This window comes from Dendrobium catenatum, unplaced genomic scaffold, assembly GCF_001605985.2.
Source record: "Dendrobium catenatum unplaced genomic scaffold, ASM160598v2 fragScaff_scaffold_312, whole genome shotgun sequence".
Taxonomy (NCBI): domain Eukaryota; kingdom Viridiplantae; phylum Streptophyta; class Magnoliopsida; order Asparagales; family Orchidaceae; genus Dendrobium; species Dendrobium catenatum.
The window spans coordinates 299485-319176 of record NW_021318774.1 but is presented as its reverse complement, the minus strand read 5'-3'; the positions used below and the strand labels follow the sequence as shown (position 1 = coordinate 319176).

At 34.6% G+C, this 19692-nt stretch overlaps 2 protein-coding genes across 2 annotated transcripts; both read left to right on the top strand.

Moving 5' to 3' along the window:
- Positions 1-5: 5 nt before the first annotated feature.
- Positions 6-1000, top strand: LOC114579322 (TMV resistance protein N-like; the record flags this gene model as incomplete). Its single annotated transcript, XM_028693501.1, has 1 exon — positions 6-1000. A coding segment is annotated over one exon (855 nt), but the record flags the coding sequence as incomplete, so codon positions are not given.
- A 4728-nt stretch (positions 1001-5728) lies between these two features.
- Positions 5729-6772, top strand: LOC110099338 (probable mediator of RNA polymerase II transcription subunit 26c). Its single transcript, XM_020826456.1, has 3 exons — positions 5729-5936; positions 6054-6226; positions 6338-6772. The coding sequence occupies exons 1-3, from the start codon at positions 5729-5731 to the stop codon at positions 6770-6772; spliced, it is 816 nt and encodes a 271-aa protein (XP_020682115.1).
- The last annotated feature ends 12920 nt before the right edge of the window (positions 6773-19692 follow it).

Below are 19692 nucleotides of genomic sequence, written 5' to 3'. Positions count from 1 at the left end.
TGCCGAAAGTAAAATGTCTCGAAAGTAAATTTAATGGGAATGATAAATACCGTGCCTTTCCATTGCTGGAGGTTTTACGTATTCAAAAATTAGAAGCATTAGAGGATTGGTTTGAGGCAGGAGTAGCTGCTGAAGATGGATGTTTGTTTCCTTGCTTAATTCAACTGGAGCTCGAAAACTGCCCGAAGTTGAAAGAGTTGCCCTCTTTGCCTCCTAAGCTCAAGAGGTTGTATATAGAAGGAACTGGGTGGGAGACTTTGAATTTCTGTAGCAATTCAAATCCTATTCCCCTTGAAACATTATGGGTCTGTAACTGTCCAAACATTACATCTATTCCTCTGGCTGATGAAATAGCAAGGCTTGCAGCACTAAGATCCTTGAGAATTAGAGATTGCCCTAATCTGATCTCTCTGGGAAGATATCGAGAAGTGGAGACCACTAATAATTGCCATCTCATGCTCAACGATCTTTATATAAGTGATTCATCTTTGTTGCTAATGGAGCCACTGAGAAGTATCGCCTACTTAAAACAGCTCTGGATTACGTATAATGATGAGGTGGATTCATTTCCAAATGAGGTGGAGCAGTGGTTTCTGACTGTTAGGTCTTCTCTTTCTGATCTACAATTTTTTAGGCTGAAATCCTTACAGTCTCTCCCTTCCACCTTCGAAAGCTTATCTTCACTTCAGTTTCTATATATCCATGGCGTTCCTATGCTTCGGGAATTACCGAACCTTCCTCCCTCTTTGGAATGTCTACAAATTGAGAGATGTCATCCAGAGTTAAAGGAGCGCTATGGAGAGGACGGAGGCTCTGATCGGCACAAGATTGTTCACATTCCTGATATCTTTATTTGTTAATGAAAATTTCTTTCATTTCAAAATATAAGCAAACTTCTTTCTTCTTATCTTATTTGTTTGATATATATGAAATATGAAGAATGTAATCTCACATGAACCACTTTGTATGTACTCAATTTTATAATACTGATTTGAAATGAAAAGCATGTTTTTTTTTTTTTTTTTTTTTTTTTGAGAAATATGCTTATCTCAAAATACATAAGCAAACTTCTTTCTTTCTTCTTATCTTATTTGTTTGATATATATGAATTGTGAAGAATGTAATCTCAGCATGAACCACTTTGTATGTACTCAATTTTATTTATGTATCATTTGTGGTCCTTTTATATACCAGTAGAAATGCATTTGCACGTGATACACTTGAATAAAAAATAAAATAAATAAATAAAAAAGCCATATATGATATGCTACATCAAAGATATTAAATTATATATCAATATTAAATATAATATTTTTATCAAAATAGGTGATTTATACTAGTATTATATTTGAATTAAGATAAATTGAATTACATATAGCATATAGCAAAATTTTAAATAATTTTTTATCATAGAATGCACACTTCGGTGTCATGTGATTAGCATTCTCCATTATTGAATGAACAATCTTCCTACTAGTGCATCATAAATAATAACAAGCATTTGATGGGTGGCACTACATTGGTTGCATGAGAAGAGAATTCCAAGCTATCTATGATGCAGCATGCGAAAGGGGTGAAAAATTATTACTTTCTCGGCCAGTAATTCATATAAAAATGATTATTATAGTTTACTTCCAAAACATGAAAGAAGCTAAGTAAATCATTATATTCAACATAAAGAAAATTCAAAATCTACTACCTAAATGCATGTCAATATGGTGCATATGAATAAAATTTTAAAATAAGAATATTCAATGACGATTTCTCGACCCTAAGACAATCGAGATCGATAATTATTTTACCAACTTAATTTCTCACATACAACAATATTATTAAGTAGCAGAAGATGATCTACCAAGATTTATTTCTTTATTACGAGAAAAAAGTATACATGAAAAAATGCAAAAATAAATAAATAATAAGAAACAAAATGTTGACGTTATATAAATATATTGAAAATAGAAATCATGTACATAAAATATAATGAAAATAAAATCAACTAAGTACATGAATCGGCATACACAATTTGTATATTCAGGCCCAAAAACATGGTCAAAACATTATCTTTCTTTATTTTTTTGTTTTGAATTCTGTCAAGGTAATCTTTGGAAAAATATGTATCAAAAAGAAGAAACAATAATCACATTCTATCTTAAACTGCATAAAATCAATGAAAATTTTCATCAATCTGCTTCAGTCAATGGTCTGCATTTAACTGTCACCTATCACCAACAAAAACTATAAGCAAAAAAATTAAAAAATAAACCACACATTAATAATAATAAAAAAAAAACTCAACTCTTTTCATCCGTGCTTAAGACCTGCATTAGCAGTTTTAATTTTTTATAATATTACTTGTAGAAAATTTGTTTGATTTGTTGTGAAACATTGTGCTATATAAATTGTTTTTGAGAAGAAGAAAAAATTTAAAACATTAAAACCAAAGAAAAAAAAAAGATTCAAATCAAATATTAAAAAAGTTAAAGGTTACTAAAAAACCAAAGACTCAAAGTAAACGTGAGACAAATAATCTGTCATTAAAAATTAAAAAGAACACTCTACCCATAAAGTAGGGTATCTCAAGTGCGAAGAATACTTAATACCCAATCATATATGTAGAAAATAATAGCAGAAGAGGAGTAATCCAAGAGAAACCCCATAGGACTCATCATAGCTATCTCAAAAGGACAAATCCATCAAGTAGGCAGCCACTAAATTGAAAAAGATGCACAAACAGCTAGAAGCCATTTTAGAAGGTTATTAAAATCAGATAAAGTCGTCTCAAAATGCACCTTCTACTCAAAAACAAGAAATCTATGAACTAATTTATCATATAATGCATCAACTCGACATGTATCTAATTTTTTCAGCATAAATTAAAAAAATAAAAATAAATAAAAACAATAATAGAGGAACCATCAACACACAACAGAAATTAGTAATGAGAAGTATTAGCCAATAGAAGTTGTATTGCTGGCATTAAAGAAAAGGAATAAGTTACTAATGATATATTGGAATTATGATTTTTGCAGCAAGAACACATAATGTTTAAAATAGAAGAAAAACAAGATATGAGACCATATCTGTTGTGTTTCCATTTCCTCTAGACATGATATTCAAGAAGGTACATCCTCTTGAAAGTACAATCACTTGGAATGCTTTTAATTTTTTGAGAGCTAGGTAATTAAAACACCTTTTTTCAAAAAATTTCAGATCCTAATCTTCTGGTTCCGCCTGTATGGTGGCGGAGGGTCGCCAGTCATCATCCCCTGATGACCGGAATACCTCAAATCTCCGTTTTACCAGGTTTCCCTATGATTCTAATCATGGTGGATCCAAAGGTAGAAATTCTAGGAACCAGGAATTTGTGATCAAACAAGGACCTTTGGTACACCGAAGGTCGGTTTCTTCCAAACCACAATGTGGTTTCGGTGCTGGGCAAAGGAAAAGAACCTTTAGAAAGTTTGGGAAAGAAGATTTCGACGATTCCTTCCTCCCCATTGAAGAATTGGTTGGCTGCTGCGGCAAATGATTCGGAGGCATCATCTTCCATTAGTTGTAAGTTGAAGGTAAACAAATTTTTAAACTTACCCTGTGTTAAGGTGGAAAAACATGAGTTTTTTTATTTGAATTAGATGAAATCTAAGGAAGATGAAGGATTGATTTCTTGTGTTGAAAATCAAATAGCAGTTGATCAGGATATCTTACCGAATAATGAAAATTTAAATTCGGTAAATGTTTGGTCTAAGAATGCATATAACTGCTAATTCAATTCATCCTAATTTGGAAGAAAATGCTGATTCGGATGTAGTTAAACTTGACATGAATAAGGTTGCTAAGGTTGCTGAAAATGTTAAATTCCTTCATATTACCTCATTGGGACTTGAATGGATTTTTTTGTTCATTTCATTCTCCTCGTATTATAGAAGAAGTGTTGAGTGGGGGTCCATGGTATATGTGGGAGGGCACAAAATAGGAATGGATAAATGGACACCTCAATTTTCCCCTTCTTCGTTGAAAGGGATATCATCATCGATTTGGATTCGCTTACCTCATTTGCCTCTACATTGTTGAGAAGAGACTAATATCATCAAAATTGTCTCAAAGATAGGAGTTCCTTTGTTGTTGGATGGGAAAATATTTAAATGGGGAAGGTGTGAATTTGCTAAAGCATGTGTACGAATTAATCTAGACTCTAAGTTAGCTCATGGAGTTTGGATTGAAGGGTTATATGGAAAATTTTTTCATAAAATTGAATATGAAAAAAATATCCTCTTTTTGTTTCAATTGTGGAAAAATAGATCACAACTACCCGGTGGCACTTCATAACAACTACCCGGTTCAACAATTGGACGTTGCAAATGCCTTCCTTCACGATAAATTATCTGAAGTTGTCTACATGACTCAACCAAAGGGTTTTGAAGATCCTTCAAATCCTAAACATGTTTGTCTCCTAAAGAAAGTCATCTATGGACTCAAACAGGCACCACAATAATGGTATAACACCTTCATGTCTTATCTTCTCTCCCTTGATTTCTTTCACAACAAATTATACCCATCTTTGCTAATAAAAAACCAGTCATATACAAACATATTCCTACTAATGTACATCGACGATATACTGATCACAGATAACAAACTTGATGCTATAACTAATCTATTAAAATAGCTCAATAGCACCTTTGCTATGAAAAATCTTGGACATGATCCTTCTTTTCTTGGCATTCAAATTACTCATCAAAATGATAGCTATTTATTATCTAAGACATTATATGCTAACTCAATTCTACATCAAGCATATATGACTAATTGTAACCCATTGTTAAATCCTCAATGCACAAAATTGTTAACTCAATTTCCAAAGGACAACATTCTTGTTGATTCTGTCTTGTATAGGCGGTTAACTGGATCTTTTTGATACCTTAATAGGAGATTTACATACATAGCACTTTATTTTATATTATTTACATATCTAACATCCGAAATATTAATATTGCATGCCTACCACCCATAGAACAAATTTGAGTGCATTGAGTGAAATATTAAAGTTTATAAGATGATATGAATGGTAGAAATAAATTATAAGAGTGGTATAATTGATATTAAAGTTGTATATGGATAGTAGGCATGTAATATTAATATTTTGGGTGTTAGATATGTAAATAACATGAAATAAAGTGGTATGTATGTAAATCTCATACCACTTTATTTTATGTTATTTACAAATCTAATATCCGAAATATTAATATTACATGCCTACCACCCATAGAACAAATTTGAGTATCATGTACAATTTGTGTTTAATTATTTTTTAACAAACATATTTTTAGAGTGAATATTACCTCCCCCTCTCCCTCATTCTCTTCCTTGTCATTTTCATCCCCTGTATACGCTCAAGCCACAGTTTTCCGTGGCGGAAAGAACAACATCGTCATCATTGCCGAGGATTATGCTACATTATTAACGGCTAATCAATCCTTTGAAGTTTACGAATAACGTAATTGCGTAACAATATTATTTTAGGAGTTACAGTACATCCTAAGCAACCTTTTTTAGGGAAATTCGTTATGTAACTTCGAAGAAAAATGGTACAGGCAATACTGATTCGTTCATTTCACCGAATTCTACGTATAAATTTAGAATAATTTGGTATATATTTCATATTGAAAATATCAAATTGTCGTCAAATTATTCAGTTTTGGAATGGAAAACTATCTGCAGAGAGGCAATGGCGAACATGAAAAGTTCATTAGATTACTGGAGGAAATTTTTCAGTTGCGCAAAAGTTGATATTCTTGAGTTGATCGACAAAGCGATTCTCGTAGCAGTAGTGGATTACTCGAATGAATTTAACGACATAAAGGATATGATTCTTGAAAAGCAACGAAATCCTCAACTTTCCCACAACAATGGCAATACTAATCCGAAGGAGGAGAGTCTGATAGTTGGAGAGGTGATGAGGATAAAATAGATCCCTTTCAACAATCAAAATGTGTTTAATTCAGTCTTGTATGATTCTCTGAAAACTCTGCAACTTCTGCATTTGTCTGTAGAAAAGCTGAAGGCGACTGAAATTGGAAGACCAGTAAATGCTCTGAGAAAACACAACACCAAGCATATTCAAAAGCTTGCTCAATCTCTCGTTAATGGATGGAAAGAGTTGGTAGATGAATCAGTTAAATCTACTGCTGCTAACAACCATCTGGAGAGACAGATAATTGGAGAGGTGATGAGGATAAAATAGATCCTTTTCAACAATCAAAACGAGTCTTATTAAATCTTGTATGATTCTCTGAAAACTCTGCAACTTATGCATTTATCTATAGAAACGCTGAAGGCGACTGAAATTGGAAGACCTGTAAATGCTCTGAGAAAACGCAACTCCAAACATATTCAAAAGCTTGCTCAATCTCTCGTTAATGGCTGGAAAGAGTTTGTAGATGAATGGGTTAAATCTGATGCTGCTAACCAGGTAAAAGAAGTATCTACAATTGATTTTGGAAATGGCTACTCATCAAAACTAAGTTCTAAACAAAATCCAAGCAGCCATTTCTCTGAAATGAGAGGAAAGGCTTCAAATAGTCCACAAAAGAATTCAGAGCAGTCCAATGAGATTTCAGATATGTCCAAGCTAGAGAATACAAAGAGAAAACTTATTGAAGGATATCAACGAATAGAACATGCAAAGAAGCAAAAAATGATAAAATTTATAGATCCGAGTGATCTACCAATGGACTCACATGAGAAAGAAAGACGAAAAAAGAAGGCTTGAAGCTGATTTGACCTACAAGGTTATCGGGTTGATCAGATACGCTCGCTAACACAGAAAACCTCTAAGGCGCCGAATCAAGTTGAGCGTGGCTTGCACGAGTGCGGGCGAGCGTCACGCTACGTGATTGTGGGTGCGTAAGTGGTGACACGGCTGTGCGGGCGCCAACAACGGGTCTAGGAGTTTGGGTGCATACCACGGATGCGAGCAGTGGGAGCGGGAGTGAGCCCGAGTGTGGGAGCGAGCCCGGTTTGGGACCCTGGTGCAGACGCGAGCTTACCAGCACGGGAGGGCATATGGCCACTCGATGCAGCTTGTGCAGTCGGGGGCCTGATTGCAAATGGGAACCCACGACTGTGGACTACGGATTGCGCACTGTGCGGATTGGGTTGATTTTAGGTTTTTGCATCAACCCAAATCCAGCCCAATTTTAAAAATTGGTTTGAAAATACAACCTGAACTTAAGTCGTCTTGCAAACAACTTGACCCTAACCCGAAACTTTTTGGGTCATGTCTGCATCATATTTCTAAACACAACAAATTGTAAAATGTTTTATGAAAGAAAGATAAACATATTGAAAATATCATAAAATGACTATGTACCATAGGATTTAGTTTCATAAATAATTATCCTCTTTAGTGTTTTAGTTCAGCTTATAGTTGGACTTGGGATTTTTTTACCTCCGTTAGATGCACTTTGCCAGAAATTGTTGTAGCTTTTTTGTTCCAGTTCATTGACGGTTGTGATCATACTAATAGTTTTGAGTAAATAGTTGTGATTACAATGCAGAGCATCATTATTAAAATTGCTCCTTAGGCATATATTATTGGTTTGTTACAAGTTTGTTATAGGATTCTAGAATGTTCTTTATTTCTCTAGGTTTCTTTGCTAGCTTACAAATATAGGAGTTATAAGAGGGAAGTAATATAAATTAGTATTTTTTGGAATTGAAACAGTATTGTTACAGTTTTTGGGTGTTTGAGCTGGTTAGCTCTTGTAGTTTTCTTCATCATGCTTCTTTGGTGAATCTCCCCACATTAGATGGTATCAGAGCGATGTATGACCCTTGACGTCGATCAGGTCCCTGGGCTGCTGCTATATCAACCTTTGACGTCGATCGGGATTTTGGATGCTTGGGGAAAGCCATGTATGAAGCTAGGCTGTCGACGACGTTCGAAGCCTCTACCAGCCGGCAACCATACAGGTGAACCTACACATCCATCCGCCAACAACTCCTCGCGATCGACGTGTACCGTCGATCGGAGCTCGTGTCATTGCTTGTCCAGTCCGCACGAACAGCCGCAACGGCGTCCACGACACTCGCGATAGAAGGCACATCAGGGCATCATCATCTGCACTTGAATCGGAGTCGTTAGCTGAATATTCAGCTTCTATTGCCCCTTTGCAGCTGGAGTCTCCGGTTGGGCAGTTTCTCTTTGAGATCCTCTTTAGTTACCCTCATCTTGTTCCCGCTTCTATTGACCAGCAGTTGCATTTGCTTCAGCCCGCTTGTGATGAGGATAAGAACAATAATGAGATCCTCTTCTGGCACCGAGCTAGTTCTGCACAGAAGAATTGCTGAATTGAAGGCTAATGGAAGGAGAGTTCTCTAGGTTTCTTTGCTAGCTTATAAATATAAGAATTCTAAAGGTTCAGTAATTCTTGTAGGAATTTTAGAGTAGTTAGAAGCAATATTTTGAAAATCGAATCGGACCAGCCATGTCAATCGGTTTGATTGTGAACAGGCCAAGTTAACAATCCGGTCAAAATCGGAAATTGTGTTGCATTGAACGGATCGTAAAACCGTCGAACAGGTTCCAATTTGATAGAACTGGTCGTTTCTATAAAATACTTCATTTTATTTTAAATAAATTTTAAATGATATATATGTTTTAATGGTTTTAGTTTATTAAATCAATTTAAAATTTTAAAAATATTTTTAATAGATACGAAGATAAGTTCAACCATAATATATGCATGTCATCTCACATAATATGCATGATTTGTTGTATATATTAACTTTTAAAAATTTTATTTATCATATATTTTATATTATAATTGAATAATTTTAATATTTATTATATCATCTGGCTTCACCCGTTCAAATCATTGAATCTTAAACCTCTTTTCTTCTTGTTCTATGTCGGTCTTTAGATATATTTTTTAAGAAAATCATAACCAACATGGAAACAATTTCTTTTTCTTATAAGATATAAATGACAAGGTAAGTACGTAAAAAAAAGGTAAGTACGTATTTCATCTTAATCTGTTTGCCTTAATTTGTCTAACCGTCCCTTTAAAATTATTCTATGCGAAGACCGGACGAAGAACGCCACCCGAAGACCAACCAAAATGCATCAGGTCAGTGATGCTGAGCCGCGGTACCGAACATAGGATAATTGGATGGTGTTCGACGTTCGCACAAAATAATTTTTCAAAAAAAATGACGGCGTAAGTGCTATTTTTTCTTAATTTCTACGACTAAGATGGTGTCATTGTTATGGCCACGAAGTAATCTAAGTAATAAGCAATGGCTTTGAGTTTGTCGGCAACTCTATATAAAGCAGGAACTTCAATCTTGCCAGGAATTCCATAAGAGCAGGTGAGGAGATAGAGAGGTGAATTCTTTGTCACCAATCCTTGCTGCATTGTGAAATGGTAGGCTGTGCCACTGGATAACACTTTTTTGAACAATAGCAAAAAAAATCTGAAAATTTAGCCTCAGTTTAAACCGTTGCTAATCTAGAACAACAGTGGCAGTTCGCGGTTTAAATCACAGTTTTTTGGAATAATCGTGGTGCTTATAACCACCGCTAATCGATATATAGCAGTGGTTTAAACTGTTGCTAATATAATCGCTTCAAAAAATTTCCCAGCGGTTGCAAAACTGTTGTGAAAAAACTTTGCAGCGGACATTAACTACGAAGGTCTTGCAGCGATTTTTAAACCACTGCAAATCCATTTATGATGAATGAAGCGGCCACGAAGGCCTCAATTGAGTGCTACCGACGTCTATTTTTTTCTTGTAGTTTTCCATATTGATTGTTAAGAAAAATTTGTGTAGGGTGATCACTATATGAGAAAGGCAAGCATTTCTTCCTTCAAAGATGGTTTAGATTAAATACTCGTTGAATTTGTAGCAAAGTCCTTTCCCCTTTCTGCTATAAATTCAGGTGTGAGTTTTTTTTATCACTAAAGTTGGTTTTGCAGGAGGAGGACTATGTGGGTTCCAAGCACCATCAAAGAATATGGTAGGTGTCCATTAGTTAATTTATCCTCTACAAGCTTGGATAATTAATTGCTGTGCGGGTACTCATTCACAGATATCTTGCTGATTATGTTCAGGTCGAGCACAAGGACCTCCTCCCTCGGAGCCAATGTTTAAAATTGCGTATTCGGGTATTGAGGCGTTTTTCATTTGTGAGGCGAGGCATAATCCTCAAGGCATTTTGAGGCGTAAGCCTCAAAATTAAAAGATTGCGCAAACATAAAAATGATAAATTTTTTATGTACTAATGAGTGAATAATATAAAACATAAAAAAAAAACATAAGATATGAAGTGAAATCAAAATATCTTAATAATAAGACAACTTGAAATATAGGTTAACTCAAAATTCTATATTTCCCAAATCCCAATATTCTTTTCATTAACATATAATTCCAATTTCCAAAAATAAATAGCAATGACATATCACATAAGAACTCATAAGTCATCAACATTGTCATCACTAAGGGGTTCTTCATTTGAATCATCATTATGGTGAATTGCCCTCTCCCCTTCCTCTTCTCCTATAGAGTCCAATGTCAGGCATTTACTTAAAGATTTATGTAAATTTTAATATATATAGCGTGAGGCGTAAGCCTCGTGCCAATTAGGCGAGGCAGGCCTCAACCAAGTTGAGGCGCAAGCCCATAAAAAAACTCAAGGCGTAAGCATCGAGGCGGTTTTTACTGAAATTGCGCAAAGGTGGGCCCCAAGACGAGCCTCATATTGCGCAATTTTAAACCATGACCGGAGCAATTCATTTGAGGGACTCGCTCAAGATTTGGAAAAGTAGTTTAACACTGGAGATTTTAGTTTATACCTTGGCTTGCAAGAATTTTCCTCAAACAAATAGAATAGAGAGAAATGTGCTAATTGAGGTATATGATTTTATGTGAAAAGCTCATAAAGAAAAATATATCATAGGGCTTAACTCAGTTGAAAATTATTTCATTGATAAGAGTAATTGATTAAATTAAAATGATATACTTTTTTCATGATTAGATAAAGGAATTTTATAATGTAAAATTTTGGGCTATATGGAGGTATCTCTAGCAGTGGTAGTCAATGATAGCTTCATTGGTTGATGATAGAGAGTAGATATTCATAGAGAGATGGCGATGAACAAAAGTGTAAACACAAAGGGATGATAGACATCGACATTAATTGGCGGCTGCATCAAAAGATAATTGACATAACACTTCTCCTAATAGTAAAGAAGTCAGGTGGTCGAAAAAGTGAAAGAGAAGTCTAGATTGGTAAAACAATATATATGGATAATTGGAGGTTCCAAATAGATGACAAAGGTTTGGAATTCTCCTATTAAACTTAAATGTCTCTCCAGTGAAATTATATAAGGCTAGAGATCAAGAGAATTCTAAAGCTTAAAGAATATCATAGTTCCATCCAGATACCACCACTAGTGAAATCTCACTAACCAAACATCGCCACCAGACTTTCATTAGCCGGTCGTTGCCAAACATGCACCCGTCCACCTGCTGTCAAACAATAGCCAGGATATGACAGCTGAACCTCCACCCAACCCTCAACATTGAACCTCTATCCAGCACCACCATCAAATCTTTTCTCCAACCTCTTTCTACTGACTACGGTCCCCTCACCTCCATCCCTTGACTACTATAGTGCAACAGACCATCCTCACTGACTATGGTTCCCCCAACCATTATCTCTCAACTACAGTCTCTTCGACCTCTATCACTCACCGATTACAGTCCCTTCGACCTTTTTCACCCGATAAGGTCCCTTCGACCTTCATCGCCAATCTATAGAGATGTATAATTGGAGGTTCCAAATAGATGACAAAGGTTTGGAATTCTCCTATTAAACTTAAATGTCTCTCCAGTTAAAATATATTAGGCTAGAGATCAAGAGAACTCTAAAGCTTAAAGAATATCATAGCTCCATCCAGATACCACCACTAGTGAAATCTCACTAACCAAACATTGCCACCAGACTTTCATTAGCCGGTCGTTGCCAAACATGCAGCCGTCCACCTGCTGTCAAACAATAACCAGGATATCACAGCTGAACCTCCACCCAACCCTCAACATTGAACCTCTATCAAGCACCACCATCAAATCTTTTCTCCAACCTCTTTCTCCTTACTACGGTCCCCTGACCTCCATCCCTTGACTACTATAGTGCAATAGACCATCCTCACTAACTATGGTCCCCCCAATCATTATCTCCCAACTACAGTCTCTTCGACCTCTATCACTCACCGATTACAGTCCCTTCGACCTTTTTCACCCGATAAGGTCCCTTCAACCTTCATCGTCAATCTAAGGTCCCTTCAAACAGAGTTGTCCAATGACTATGATCCTTAAAACATTGTCGCCTGCCGGCTAGAGTCTTCGAACCTCCGTCGCCTGTCGACTACAATCCTCAGACCATCGTCGCCTTACTACGATCCCTCCAACCTTCATCACTTAACTACAGTCATTCTGACCTCTATCACCTAACTACGATCTCTTCTACCTTTTATCACTTGACTACGATTCTTCCAACAGTTATGGATGTGATAAATAAGATATATGTAACAAATCATATATTAACAAACAAAACATACCATGGAAGAATAATTGTTTGCTATTCTATGCATTTACATCTATTGATCACGGCTAAATAGCAAATTAGCATCCTATGGTGAGAAAGCATTTTTTATTGTCAAGTAAAAAAAAGCATTATTGGAGGGCAATGCAAATGAGATAAATTGTTATAGAATACCTACAATTCCTTCACGATACTTTTGCAATGTTCTCTAAATAAACCAATGTGGAGTCAATTGGTGATGAATGAACAAATAGATGCAATGTGCGGAAGGCAAGGATCACAATTTGTTGGGCTTAAAAATACATTAACATAACTCTTATTCTTTGAGATGTATTTAAAGAAAATCTATGCTTAAGATAGATTGCCAAAGTCCACGACAATTCCCAATGACCAATCATTATATCAATGAATTATAATACAAGGTTTCCTTGATACCAATGTATTGTATTGATAGAAAGAAGTCAAGCTCTAAGGAGATAGTAAGAGCATAATCATGAGCAATGTATGCACTAATTCAATTGCTTATTTTTGCATCTACTTGTAGTTATTAACTCAAATAAATTATGAAAATCATCTAGCTGCAGCAAGATGATTCCTAATCAAATAACTACAAGGAACTTATTACTCTAAATCCAAAGGATAAACATTTGGCTCAAAACATGTCTAACATACAAAAGATTGGTTTTATGGAGATGATGTTGATAAATAAAAACAAAAATTTACACAACCAAGTTTGATGAATTAACAAAGTTGGTAGATCCTATTGAGGAGAGTTGCAAAGATGAAGAAGCTATAGCTCATGCAGCTAGAGAGCTTTTTGAAGTTAAAACATCAAATAAACTCCTTTATTCTTATGCTTGAGGAACAAATCATTAGCTGAAATATTGTTTGGAGCTCAACAAATTTTAAGGATCATTTCATCGAACACCTTGTGGGCACTTAGAAAGGAATGGAAAAAGAATAAAACTCTTGAATACAAGTTGAAAGAATGAAAGGTGATCTCTACCACTAAAATGAACTTCCTTCTAGCCCAAAGAGCCAACAACTTTGCTGTTGCTGAGCCAAAGATGGAAGGCGAAGGAGAGGAAAAGAACAAGCAAATCATCTTGATTGTTGATGGAGAAGCTATGCCCTGTATGATGGAAATAGTTTTGTTGGCATCCAGACAATCTGCAACTAATTAAAGAAGCTAAGAATACTATTGAAGAAAAAGTCCATTAGCTTCACCGAAAGAAGTTATGCGAAAAAAGATGGAAATAGTTTTGTTGGCAATCTATTGCAGTTGAAACTGCTAAATTAAATTCATATAAAATAGCAAGGAAAGGACGAAAGAAGTTATGCGAAAAAAGATGGACAGAAATTGAGACGACTGCTCTCAGGCTTCCTCGGATTTCCCCAGACAAAATCAACTCCGACTTCAGCCTTCTGCCAACGATCATTCGGCTTAAATTGAGAGGTTATTAATAGTAGTAAGTACTATTAAAACATTATCTATTATTTAATATATATAAACAATACATATTATATATACAACAATTAGAGGTGTCGTTGTCAGCAATCAAAGCTTCTGAAGATCAAATCTCCTCGACGCTGATTCGCTCCGGTCGAGTTGAGCCAGTCCTTACCTCCCGGCATCAGGTAGGGAATGCCGGGAGACGGTCGAAATTTCCTCAAAAATCTAGAAGTTAGTCAAATTTTCCGAAATGGAATATTCAACAATCTCCAACAACCAATCATCGTCAATCAATGCTTCTAAAGACAAATCTTCTCGTCGTTGATTCGCTCCAACCGAGTCGAGCCACTCCTTACCTCCCGACGCCGGGGAGGGGACGCCAGGAGGCTGACGAAATTTGTCCAAACAATCATGACTTAGACAAACATGTTTGGACAAATTTTTTAGAACAATTTTTAACCAAACATTATAATTTGGATTAAAACTTTTTATTGATAATTCAATTAAACTTAACTTTTTTTAACTAAAGAAGTTTAATTAATAAGATCCATCACTTGATCAAATAATCAAACCTATTTCAACATAAATAATTGAGATAATCACTTTGAAATTAAATAATTAAATTAAATAAAAAAAATCAATCTAAGCTAAAAATTAAACTCTGATTTGATTTAAATAATTAATTTAATTTAACTAAGAAAATAAGAAATAAAATTCTTAGTAATTCAAATAACTTCAAACCAGAACTTGAATCCAACTTAAAAAATAACTAATAAAAGAAAGTAATAAGTTTTTTTTTTATTTAAATTAAAATAAAGTCAAAGCCTTAAAACCTGTAACTAAATGGATCAATTTCAAAACCCAAAAAAAAAAAAAAAACTTTTAACCAATACAAACACCTGATTTAAGGACTTATAAATAAATGGACAATTAAATTTAACTAATAAAACAACTACATTGAGGAATTCGAAAATACACTTAAAATTTAAACTTGAATTAGTTTAATGATCAAATTATTTTAACTAATTAATAGTTTTAAAATACCTTAACATTTAAGATTTAAATTAAAACTTCAATTAAAATTAATTGAATTACTTAAAATATACTCCTTAGCAGTTCTGCAATAGCTCTCCAACTGGGCAACCCAAACACAATGCTCACAACAACGATGAAACCCTCAAACTCACTCAAGGCCCTCTACAGTAGCCTAAAACAAAATCTACATGTGGGCTCCCTAAACTGTTGGCTACGAACACCTATAAATAAGGAGATAAAAATCAACACAATTATAAATAAAAAATTAAATGCTAGAAAAGTAAGTCTAACTACTGCATACAAAATAAAGTGCTGAAAGTAGAGCAACAAACTATTGTAGTAAAAATAAACTACAAGTACAAAACAAAACACTAAAATTGGTGTCGAGATGGGGAACTGTGTAAATCTATATCCTCGCTAAGCTAAGTCCTATAGGTAATTCTTTTGGTAATTCTTTCACTAAATATATATTTATTAAGTGAAGCAATAAATTCAAAAAATTCTCATGGCTACTTTCAATGAAAGCTGTAAGTCCAATCTTTAGGGGTAATAGCTAGGAAGCAACATAACCCTAAACCCCTCTTTGGGCATTTTAGCCTATAAGACTAAGTTTTAAGACCCGCCATTTGGGCTACTTCTAAGTTAAGCAGTAAGACCCACGTGTTAGGGAACTTCTAAATGAATGACCCTATAACCAAAATAATTAAACCACTCAGGCCACTTAGCTTACAGGGCTAGGTCGTAAGACCCACTATTAGGCAACATCTAAAGAAGCCATAAGACCTACCCAACAAAAATTCTTTGGGTCACCTCTAATAGAGTTCGTATATCCCACTATCAAGGCTACTTTCAAATGGAAGCCAAAAGCCACTACACAATTCAAATCACATGGGCAATTCCTAATTGGAGCCATAAGCCCAAAACTAAACAAATTAAGGGGCAACTCCTAATTAGAGTCGTAAGCCTCAAACTAAACAAATTAAGGGGCAACTCCTAATTGAAGCCGTAAGCCTCAAACTAAACAAATTAACGGGCAACTTCTAAGGAAGCCATAAACCCCAACCCAAATTAAATTAAACTAAAATTCACACATCTTCACTTCAGTCTACCCGGGATCCCTGAGAGGAGGCAACCCATGGCTGCTAATCAAATTCCCTGGACACTACTTTCAATAGTTTTTAGTGTTGATAGACTAAACCCACGGTATGCCCGGGACGACGGAACCATGGGATCTTAATCGGGTTTACCTTCACCTTTTTTCCACTATTGAGACTAAAATTAACTAAAATTTATTTCATCCTTAATCGAGAGTTCTCTCTGAAAATTAAAGAGAACCATAAATTCGTGAGAGCGAGGTTCACCTTTTTAATTTAAAAGATGTTTTTTTTTTTTTGGGAATGAACAATCGCCTACCTATTATTATCCCTCCGACACTAGTCACCCGACTATAGTTACTCCGACCTTCTTTACCCGAATACGGTCTCTCCAACCATTATTGCCAGCCAACTATGATCCTTCATACCTTTGTCATCCAATTACGATCCCTTCGATCACAATCACCCAATGACTATGATCTTAGGACCATATCCGCCTGCTGACTACAATCCTCGAATCACTATCGCTCGACAATGGTCTTTCCGACCTCTATCATCCGCCAATTACGATCCCTCTGATGAACTTCACCTAAATATGGTCCCTCTGACCACCATCACCTGACTATAGGTTCATTTAACCACAATAGCTTGCTCATTTATGATCCCTTCGACTTAGTCAATGACAACAGTCAGTCCAACCTCAGTCCCTCTAACCATCATAGCCTGACTACGATCCCTCTGAACATTATCACCTGAATAAGGTTCATTCAACCACCATCGCCCAACTAATGACTCTTTGACCTCTACCTCCAGACTATGATCCCCCCAACCTCAAATACGATGCTTCAGACCTCTAGCGCCCGTCGACTAAGATCTTACTGACCAAACAAATAAGCCCACATTCTCTTGAGAATAACTCTTATGTCATTAGATTCTTCCAACTCCAATCATGCAATTTTCTTTATACGATGTATTTTTTCTACATTGAGTCAACGCCTTCCCATAAGGAAGGACATCATTTACAATTAACAATAAATACTAGTGGATTCATTTTAACTGGTCCATGCTTAGTGATTTTCCCTTTCCTTAGTTTTTCATGTAAAAAATCTAGTTTCTTTTATTATTGTTGCATCTCTCTCTTATCTATGTGTGTTCGGAATCTTCGTACAAATCTAGGACGTTAAACTCTCCATTTCTCTATCATCATGAATGTTATGACACACAATAATCCTTAATTTAAGATATACCTAATCAATGCCATGGATCGATGACACTAAAAAAGTGGCAAAACTAACCCTCCCTTAAATTCACCTATTAGAGCTAACTGAGCCAATATTCCTCTATGTGATTTATCACAAGCAACATTGTTATTCAAGAGTGGTATAATAGGGTCGCTGATAGCAAAGTACTTAGGCTTCATTTGGGGCGGCTTTCTCACCGCTTCATAAAGCAACTTTTTTGTACAAAAAATTTAATTTTTATACTAAAAAACTGCTTTAAGAAGCAGTAAAAAAACAATGTTGATTGTGATTAAAAAAAAACAGTAAAAAAATTGCCCCAAATGAAACCTTAATCAGCAAGTAGAGGTTTCATCCTTTAAGCACTTGACTCCACAAGCAAAACAGAGTTGACGGATCATAAAATTAATTATCATATTGCCAAGAATAATTCTAGGAAGGCTTGTTTTAGTTGTAGCAAATATGGTTTGTGATTTTTGTAGCTTGTGAAGGCCGCAATGGCTTAAAATAAGTTTTGAACTTCAAAATTTCTCTAATGAATTGTAGGTAATCAAAAGCACCTAATTGCAATCTTGAGGCAGATTCAAGCCTCTCTCAACTAGAAGAGTACATAGATGATCTCAACCAAAGAGTTGAGTTGCTTTGCATGGATGTTTGAACTATGCAGCGCAAAGATTAAGGTTTTGTTTGATACAATCTTTTGAATGTTTGAAAAAGCAGAAATAGAGAAAGTAACTTTTAAAGCTGTTATAAGAAGCAGCTTTTTAGTACAATTAAAAGCAATGTCCAAACGAAAATTGTGATTGCGGTCCAAAAAGTAAATTAATAAAAAAAGTTATCACAAACGAAGATTAAGAAAGGAGACTGCAATTCTGCATTTATTGGATTCATCTCATCAAAATATCATCAAAACCATTACATTTTTACAGAATTGAAGTCAAAATAACTTTCGAAATTATTTTTATGATTTTAAAATGACTTTTTTAGCATTTTAGATCTAAAAAATTAAATAGACATCTTATTTAAGCTTCGTTTACTTTCGTACTACTTTATAAAGTAGTTTATTAGTAAAAAAATTTTGAAAAAAAAATTGTAATAAAAAACTGCTTTAAAAAGAAGGAATAAAGTTTCTTAACCAAATAACATTTTGTGAATCAAATCATTAAAAAAAAATCTTAAAATCCTCTCAACTTTCAAGAGAATGGACTAATCCATTATTGCTTAAAAAAAGACCAAGGACCTCCTTTAATGCATCCATAACTCTAATCATTGTAATTAGGAACATCATCACATTTATTTATCACACACATTACATGATCGCATCTCAACCGTTGATTGTGATTCAGGCTTCGTTTGGAACGACTATTATACTGCTTCTTAAATCAATTTTTTAGACTTTCTTACTGTTTCTTAAACAACTTTTTAGAAAAAAATTTAACTTTTATACTAAAAGCTGATTTAAGAAGAATAAGAAAACCATCCCATATGAAACTTAATGAATCCATGCCCTTATATTTCTGATTTGCTTAATTAAATTATATCACATGTCACTAATTATTGATTAGCACGCTGATTTAGAACATGACATTCTTTAATGATCCCTCTTAAGCTAAAAAAAATGTACAATGTGTGTTGCTCGCTTTGTCGGTTCGCCCACTCGCACGCTGGCCACGTTTGCGTAATTACGATAGTTTATAATGAAATACTTTTCAGATTAATTAAATTTAAATTAATTATATAAATTTGAACAGTCATTTCTTATACATTGATGAGGTACTAAAGATTCTTCATATTTTAATTACACTATTTGTTTTCAAAAGTAAAAATTTGTGTCGGAATATCTTTAATAAAACTTTAGGGTTCAAATTTTGGTACATAGAAAAATTTCAATGATTTTTACTCTATAGATTTTATATATAGAATTTTTTATGGAATATTTGTGGCAGTAGAGAGATATAGAGTTTGACGTCATTGTTGTGTGCTAAAAAATTTGAGTCCGTAGAGTTCGTGTTTTCTTAGTAGTGTAAAAACATTCAGCATGAGCATATAAAAATGATAAGACAAGAGAACTTTTTATATGAAAAATCTAAAAAGGGAAAAACTACGGGGCCTCGCCCGGTTGTAAAATTCACTATTGGTAAGTGATACAACGATCATCTTTTCTTTGCTATTGAAAAAAAGGAAAAGTCCAAAGATCAAATGTCCATAGATGAACGATCTATGCCTAACAACAAGACTTAATTTTTTCAAGAAGAATGTTAGAAA